The 8,535-nt window shown below is 37.1% G+C and overlaps 2 protein-coding genes and 1 long non-coding RNA gene across 4 annotated transcripts; all 3 read right to left on the bottom strand.

Moving 5' to 3' along the window:
- Window positions 1-3,032: 3,032 nt before the first annotated feature.
- LOC126783335 (uncharacterized) lies at window positions 3,033-4,559 on the bottom strand. Its single transcript, XR_007670860.1, has 3 exons — window positions 4,409-4,559; window positions 3,990-4,034; window positions 3,033-3,449 (listed from the first exon to the last, which is right to left on the bottom strand). It is a non-coding gene; the product is annotated as an uncharacterized LOC126783335 (long non-coding RNA).
- A 141-nt stretch (window positions 4,560-4,700) lies between these two features.
- On the bottom strand, window positions 4,701-5,360 carry LOC126784194 (E3 ubiquitin-protein ligase MPSR1-like). Its single transcript, XM_050509678.1, has one exon. The coding sequence runs from the start codon at window positions 5,358-5,360 to the stop codon at window positions 4,701-4,703; it is 660 nt and encodes a 219-aa protein (XP_050365635.1).
- Window positions 5,361-6,079: 719 nt separating this feature from the next.
- Window positions 6,080-8,276, bottom strand: LOC126783327 (BTB/POZ domain-containing protein At1g21780). Of its 2 annotated transcripts, none has more exons than XM_050508780.1 (4): window positions 8,045-8,276; window positions 7,796-7,944; window positions 7,258-7,358; window positions 6,080-6,881 (listed from the first exon to the last, which is right to left on the bottom strand). In XM_050508780.1, exons 1-4 carry the CDS (start codon window positions 8,155-8,157, stop codon window positions 6,276-6,278), a joined length of 969 nt encoding a protein of 322 aa, XP_050364737.1. In that variant the 5' UTR covers window positions 8,158-8,276; the 3' UTR covers window positions 6,080-6,275. The 2 variants fall into 2 exon arrangements, with proteins under 2 accessions (XP_050364737.1, XP_050364736.1); XM_050508779.1 differs by having other exon boundaries at window positions 7,243-7,358; window positions 8,045-8,275.
- Between the last annotated feature and the right edge of the window lie 259 nt (window positions 8,277-8,535).

The raw sequence follows: 8,535 nt of genomic DNA on the forward strand, positions 1-8,535 counted from the left end.
ATTCGGTTTAAATCAAACTTCACAACTTAATAGAATTTAATTCAATTTAAATAATGCTTGAAAACGAGGGTTATTACAGTAGAGGGACAACTTCACTGCTGACTTTGGTTTGAGTGGAGGAAGATAAGAGACTCTGAGCTCTAAAAAGACAAAAAGACAAAAAGAGAAGGGGCTATGGCAGAAGAAATTAGGGTTTAGGAAAAAAAATAGGGGTTAGGCGAGGGCGGCGATGGCAGAGAACGAGGACTGGGCGATCCGGCCAGTGGGTGTTAACTCCAAGTTGTACCTGATAAGTGAGGAAGAATGGTTGGTCTTGGACATGGGTTTTGTAAATTCAGGGGGATGGGTATCTGTTTTTGAGGAAAAGAAGCTCCCCAGATTTATTCAAACAGAGATGGCGAAGACGGTTGTATCTATGCTTTGAAACATGATCATCATATAATACACCGCTTGAGTCGTCATGATATGAAGCCCTCCGTCCGGCCAGTGTTTTCCGACGTCGGTTCATGTAAGAAGAGAAAGCAACTCCTGGATGTTTTTCAGAATCGCATTAATTTACTGGCGGATGCCTGATGGCATATTTTGTTATGATCTGAAATCAGAGTGCATGCACACAGTTGAAAAAAGTACTTGTTGACTTACGATCATGTCGTTGTTGTGACGAGTTGGGAGGAGAAATGTCGTGGTGTCGACGGAGAGGGAGGAGAAATCTGTTCCGGGCATATACGTTTATGATACTGAGCAGCACAAACGTATCCCTAGACCAGTACAAGGCCTCCCCACTGATGGCTTGGTCCTTCACCGTCCCGAACTGTATTCAGTGTTATGGGACACTTGCTCCAAATAGGAACCACCCATCAGGGTTCTCCCAAGTTGGCTCTTGTTTGGCATTCCTATACATTTGACCACCGGAGTCGCCTTCACTTCTGCAAATTTGTACTCCAAGTCTCTGATGATAGCGCTGGCGCTGACCCCAATTTTCTGCCTCAAATCCTGTCCAATGGGGTCTATCAGCTTGGTGAGCACGACAGTGGTATCATCAATTGCACAGCAGGAGTAGGATGACCAATGGAAGAGCCAACAAAGCGGCAACAAGTTTGGGCGATGATCGACAACTTGACAAGAATGTTCCTTTGTCACCTTCCAAGCGCCGTAGAATTTTTTGAGTGTCTTATCATTTTATTTACGCATCTATAAATTATGGTCCTTGCATAGATCAAATCTACGATGAATGGTTTTGTAGAAACTAATGGTTACTTGTTAACGTACTAACAGACTAACAGGGGTATGTGACTTATAACTGGCTTAACTAAATCTCTGAATAGTCTTGGTCAATGTGTTCACCTTACATGTTATCAGAACGAGCCGTATCTGTTCAGAACTACAGATTATGTTTTACTAAATGAATCAATGTAATCTGACATCGACAAGTTGTTAAGCTTGTTAATAGCAAATTGACTAGGGTTTTGTTTTAGCTGATGTATTCTTTTTTTAGTTTATGTTTTAGCTGATGTAGTAGAATGAATGTATAAGTCATAATGCTGCTGAGTAAACTAGATTGCCCCTCCAGGTTTTATTTATCAACCATGTTTGTTCTTTTTCACTTATAATTTATAAATAGGGATTGACAGTTGAGGAGAACAACAGAACAAAGAGGAGGAGCCTGCGCGCTGGAAGTAGCTTGATTCGGGCATGATGGATCAGCTTTCAAACAAGCAGAGACTCGGTTGTGAATTTCAAGGAATTAGTAGAATAATAAACTAGTGTGAAACCAGTGCCTATGATTTACTGATTTGGGAAATGTATTGCAGACCAGTATTAATTATTATATGTTGAGATGGTATTTCCATGACTTTAGAAATCAAATGTTGGCTACGTTTGTGCTCCTTAGTAAGCACCATCCTGTGAATTTAGTAAAGTCCTGGAGTCAATGAAGTAACGTATGTCAAATGGATTATGCTACATTGAATTCAACTATCTCATTTACTGTTCAACGTCTTGCGTTTTGCATTAGTTGACATCTGACTGAAAATTTAAGTAGAACCGATGACTACTCCTTGGATGTCCTTGGTTTTGATGGTTGCACATTCCCATCTCCTAAAAAACATTTTTTATAGGAAGCTTCTATTCATACCTCTTAAAACAGTACTTAGACCTCTATCTTTTTCAAATTTCATTTTGACTTTTTCAACCCATGTGAAATTACCAAAAAAACATATAAAAGTGAAAAAAAAGGAAAACAAGACAATTCTTAACATGTTTATTTTATAAATTTTTGTCAATTATTTATTTATTTATTTATTTTAGACTAATCCTAATCTAAAATAATAAATTAAATAAGATGATTTAATTACTTGTATTTTTTATTGTTAAAAAATACAATAAATAACATTATTAATCTTCATGTATCAATTGAAAAGCTACATAAAATTTTTGATAAACTTCGTCTGAGAGAGAAAAATTATTCAATAGATGTTATAATTTTTCATGTTGATTTTACTATTTGGCAAATTTCAAATCAATGAATGAAAAAAAAGAACAATATTATTAATTATTAATTTAGGAGTGAAAGAGAAAATTAATTTGAGAAGATGAATTATGCAATTCTAAAGAAATTTTTTTATTTGTTTATAATAACTAAATATAAAAATATAATTAGAAAGATATTAATAAATAGTATATTGATTTGATATTTAATAATGATATATTGATTACGAATATTTTTAAAAAAATTTGTTGGTCTAGATAGCATTTCAAGTATTTGTAAAAATAAAAGAGAAGTTTATTAAGAGAGGAGGTCTAAATACCATTTTTGGAAGTATGAATAAAATCTCCCTTTTTTATATCATAACATCAAAAGAAGAAGAAGACCCGGAGAACATATTGTAGCTCACATCATCTGAAAAACTCACTGATTGTGGGTAATTACAAGGATGTGCGGCTTCAGTATAAACCTGCGCATTGTTCTATATCATAATATCAAAGCTGGACTTCCTTTTTAAATTTTCTTATTTTCAGATCAAAGGGCATTGTTCTATATCATAATATCAAAGCTGGACTTCCTTTTTTAATGTTCTTATTTTCAGACCAAAGGAATAAATTTCCGTGCAACTTTGGTATATATGATACAGTAGTGTGTAAGAAATTCTATGCATGGCAACACAATGTTAGCTACTGAAGCATACATGCATGCTACCGATTGAACATTGTTGATTTATCTGTATTTTATCGAAGTGTTGGAGTTTCCTTCTTGGACCAAAATTCAAACAGCCATAACGAGATGACTGAGATTTATCCTACTCTGCTTCCATGGTTTAATGGACAGAGAATTATCAGAGGAGCCCGACTTTGTCCATATATTTGTTTGGATTTAAAAGGATGCTTGCACAAGTACCTGCACTTCCCGACTATCTTTGATTTTGCTCCTTTGAAACCTTATATGCTAATATCTGTGCCAACAAAAATTACAAGTAAACAACCATTTCTTCATAATAAAGACCAAGAAAATGTTATTTAAGCTTCAGGATGATGAACTCAATGAACATCAAATTGCAAAAACATTAACCAAAATACAAATCTGAGAGATTTGATGTATAAGGAGATCAGTTTCTTTCCTAGAAAACACTTGACATCCTCTCAATTAACTATCTACCACCAAATAAGTTCACCGCACAGATAATTGCAAGAAAGTATGCCAACAGTGAATACTACTACATATGCTATCAAATCGTAGTTAATCTCAATTTACATATGCCAGTATAATTTTTATGTACTTATATTATATGAAGTTTCTCTATTTGTTTCCTTGACTTACCCTGATCTTATTTTCAATTGTAAATCCAGCAATAAACCAAGTAGCAGTAATGTTGATATATAAAGAATGTATGCAATCCTAACTACAAAATGGTTCAGCAATGAGAAACAGAAGCGCATAATTTATTTGAATGAATTGTGGAAAATCCACTGAAACTATGAGTTCATTGTCTTACCTGAACAGAACTTGCTTCTCCATCAAATATCCATAATACCCTAGCCTGAGAATTTCAGCACGATTATGTTAATCTTCAGTTACTATACAAAACCAATGAATGGCATCATGCAATCGCTATATCTTTAGATCAATCAGTGGTCACAATTCACAATATAAATCATTATTTGCAATGCATTCACTAAGAACAGGAAAAATTGAACCAGATGAAACATGTGTGTGTATACAGACGTTATGACCACATACACATATATACAAACACATTCATGCACATATGTATACTCATTGTATTTATACAGATATGCAACAGATACATATAGACAGAAAACAACTTGATCATTGTATGACTTCTACCTTGAGCTGATCAATTCAAACAATAAGAATTGTAACGCTAACAGAAGTGATCATATGCGTTCATACCTGTAAGAACTCATCCTGAGCTATGTCAAGCACCCCAACTTCCATTTGTAGCCGCGTAAGATCAATGTTACAAAGCAACACCTATTCTGTACATTCTCTGATCATCAAACTGTTCGATGCAGCCTGTATCTTGTATACTCTAGTAGATATGACATCTGCATTAACATCAATAAACACAACAAGTCAATGTAACCACATCGAACACTATATCAGCAAACAAATCCCAAATGTCAAATAAATGGTATACCTTTGGTATTTCGACACAATCCCAACTGGGATCATCCAATCCCAATCACGTTGGCATCGAAAACCGGCACAATGGGCACAAGTGACTCCTCTTCAGCCACTCAACAATGCAATCCTTGTGAAAAACATGGGAGCAGGGCATGCCTATAACCTCCAACCCAGTAGAAAACTCCTCCAAACAGATACTACATTCATTCACCACACTCAGATTCTCAACTTTAACCTTCTTCAATGCAGCAATAGATGACCTGGTGGCCGGAACCGGATTAAAAACCTGCCCAGATTCCCAAATAGCCCTCTCAATCTGGTCATGGTCATCAAAGGGGGTCACAGCCACAACACCCAAACTAAAAGGGACCACTTTAACCTCATCAGGGTCCCCATTTGCAAACTCAGTAGCAATCTCCAAAACAAAGCTGTAAACTTGAGGGACCAAAGCCTCAATGAAGTCCAGGGACACACCTGTCCCAGAGAGAATGGTGTTGATGGTGTCATGGGTATGTGTAAAGAACACGTTACAGGGTACAAAGAAGGAATCTTGGATTGAGTTCAAGGGTATGAACACATCTTGAGGGTGGTACAATTGGAGCTGATGAGTGAAGTGAAGGTTAAAGATTAAACAGTCGCCGGAGAACAACTGGGTGTTGGGGAAAGCATGGTTGTCTTGTTCTTGTTGGTAGATTGAGTATTGGTAAAGGGTCTCCATGTTCAAGAAGCAAAGAGAGAGAGAGAGAGAGAGAGAGAGAGAGAGCTTGGGATTAAAACTAAGTGTGAAGGAAGAGACCAGGTGAAAGGTTGTATGCTGATTTGGGGAATTTTTTTATGCTTCTGTTTGGGAGGATTAGCAGGGTGAAAATTGTGTAATTTATTTTGGTTTTTGTCTAGTCGGGTTTGCTTTACTGGGCTACCCAGGTTGACATGTAACATTGTTAAAGTTGTCACCAAATTTAGACAAGAAACAAAAATAGATTTATTAAAATAAAACAAGTTGAATACCCAAAAAAGATATGAACTTGGTACCAAAGTTATTGCTTCTTGACCATGTGTCTTTGTTTCATACCATTTGAATGTCCATACTCCATATTTGTTAACATGATTAGGCTGATTCGTCATTGCAGTAACTATGGCGGTCAATTTTGGTTCTTTTTTTTTATCAACAATTTTGGTTCTTGTGATCATGATATTTGCATATGGGGAAGTTGCTTGTTAGCATGTTTTTCATGAAGATCAAGATAACCTCTTTTATTTCGATAAAATATCTCATTGTTTACTTCATCTTTAATCTCAAAACGTTTGATTTTAACTGCAGTCATCTGCGTTTTATTTTGTGACATTCTTTTTCGTTTTCTTAGGACATGAAATGGGACAGGGAATGAAGTTGAATGTTGTTGCTCACCAAGTGAGAAAAGAAAAGTTAGACTTGCAACTGCATGTCTCAGTTTATAGGATCAATGAATCAAAGCAAATTCCAAATATGAGTTTTTATAAAAGATGAATGTGCTTCCAAAACCAGTAAAACCTTTCTTAATCTCTCAGGTATGCATATAACCCAAGGACCCACAAATTTATATACAAGTATCAATAGTTGAGTGCATATGACAGTAATAACTCCCACTGTAATTTATGCAGGCTTCCAACTTGTAAGGACTTCTTGAAACATTTCCGTCATCAACTCTCTGTCTGCATACTTGAAAAAACCATCCATCTCATGTCTAACATCAAATATCTTGCCAAAACCAAACAAGTACAGCAAACACCCTTTCTTCAGCTTCGGCAGTTGGTACAGTCCAGCCTCCTGCAGCCTCTCCAGGACATTCCCGGAGTTAATATCTTCCATAAGGCTCTCCTCACAAGCATCTTTTAGCTCTGAAATGTCATATTTGTTTGCTGCGCCTAAAAGTGCCAACCGGTGCATCCAGAAATCCTCTTGTTTGATGGTTCCATACAGATAACTGACAAGGGCCGTGCAAGATTCCAGTGACATGTCTTCGATGTCAATCGTGGAGGACACTGTTTCCTTAAGGTCGTGACTGAACATGCTTTGGAACACAGGAGAATATGCTGAAAGAATTGCTTTGTGAGCTTTTAAAGAGCCTTCTGCTGTGTTTATGGTGACATCAGCATGGATGCCCTCTTCAAGCATTCGAGAGAGGCATTTCAGACAGCTTTGAGTTGACAAAGACTGCATCAATCCACCAGTAGGCCATACAGGAGTAGCCTCCCCACCCTAATTTAAACGAGAACATATTGAAAGTATCAGAGAACTGGTAAGTTTCAAGATATGTGGACATGAGTGCAATGATCTATAACAGTATGAGATCATGTTTTCATATTAATACTAGATTTTCTACATGCTACTGAATTGATGATAAAACACACTGAAACTAATTAGTTAATGGCTAGTTATAAATTTGTCATCGAAAGAACCTTTTGCCATCCAAAAGAGAGAGAGAGAGAGAGAGAGAGAGAGAGAGAGAGAGAGAGAAAATCAACATTGATTGAAAAATGCTTTATGTATTATGTACAGAAGTTCATAAAAAGTATCAAACCACGAAAATAACCAAAGAGAACTAGGTAACAGAACTCACATCTATAGGGGATACCTTCAAGTCGAGAAACTCTACACTAATGACTAAGGGACCCTTGAACCCGGAATCAACAGGCCACACAAAATCATCTTTCGTGCGAAGCTGTCTTTCATAAACTGTGCGAGAAGTACGGCTTCATTAGCGAAACAGAACTAAAATTCTCAAATGCATCAGCTACTATAATGGAATATATCCAAAACATTTATGCGCTCAATACTTCTTTGGAGTTAGGAGAATCTCCAGTGTTATCATTAAGGCACAACAAGTAGGTGAACTTGCTATGTCACATACAGAACACATGTGTTCATCGAATCATGAACAAGCCATAAATATCCAATATAGATCCTTAATGTATGCAATCAACTAAAACATGACGTTATTCCAATTCTTCATTGATCCAAAACAAAACCTGGTACATTGTGACAAACACAGTACACAACAATGTAAACCAAAACAACTTAGGTTTATAAGTTATAACACAATTTGAAGCAAAGACAACCTTAAAGAGTTTGACTTAAACTAAACGTCAAAAGGATGAGAAGAGTAAGCATACCGGGGGAGGAGATGTAAGGCTGGCGGCCATTGGCGGAGCTCAAAATCCGAAGCACAAAGCGAGCGAAGGGGGGTGGTTCTTTAGACGAACGCGATTGATCGGGAAACAGATGAATGTAGAGATATCGATTCTTCTCTATAGAAAAGTACCTGATTATCGACCGACAAACAAGAATAAGACTCGAACCCAAAACCAAAAAAGACACAATCTTTTGAGGAATCAGAGAAAGGGGATGGTGGGTAGTAGTACCAGTTCCAGTTACCGAGCTTGAAAGGCTTGGAGATTATGTAAGAGCCGGGTCCGACATTGTCAATCCGCCATTGGGCTAGTCTTGAGATGGTCTCTACTTTGTGTTCTGCCATGGCTGGCGAGATTCTCTTCTCTTCTCTTCTCACTGACTTGGTCTTGAAGGTTGTGTGTTAGGGATGTTGCCCTAACGTAGCAGCACTTTGAGAGAAGTGAAAAACTAAGGTGAACTAGGAAGGAAAATATTCTTAATTGATAGATTGCGGCTCAAAACCTAGCACAAAAGCATAAATAGCGTGGAGACTGACTAGACACGTGTCAGCTGCACAACTAGTTCTAGAACCATAAATACTCAATTGAAAATACAATACAAGATAGCCCAATACATGTGAAGCAAGATCATGCGGCCCAATTACAGAGTACTTTAGTGGCCCAATAGGATGACACTTGGTAGATTCACAACATTAACGGCCGTTGATTGACTCCTCTGGTTG

The sequence above is a fragment of the Argentina anserina genome, chromosome 2 (genome assembly GCF_933775445.1).
Source record: "Argentina anserina chromosome 2, drPotAnse1.1, whole genome shotgun sequence".
Taxonomy (NCBI): Eukaryota; Viridiplantae; Streptophyta; class Magnoliopsida; order Rosales; family Rosaceae; genus Argentina; species Argentina anserina.

Bases quoted from the DNA above. Each gene is read 5' to 3' on its own strand.
- LOC126784194 (XM_050509678.1), bottom strand. From the start codon at position 5,360: ATGGAGACCCTTTACCAATACTCAATCTACCAACAAGAACAAGACAAC.
- LOC126783327 (XM_050508779.1), bottom strand. From the start codon at position 8,157: ATGGCAGAACACAAAGTAGAGACCATCTCAAGACTAGCCCAATGGCGG. The intron at 7,945-8,044 runs GTACTACTACCC...GTCGATAATCAG, and splicing joins AAGCTCGGTAACTGGAACTG to GTACTTTTCTATAGAGAAGA. The intron at 7,359-7,795 runs GTATGCTTACTC...CTTCTCGCACAG, and splicing joins GCCTTACATCTCCTCCCCCG to TTTATGAAAGACAGCTTCGC.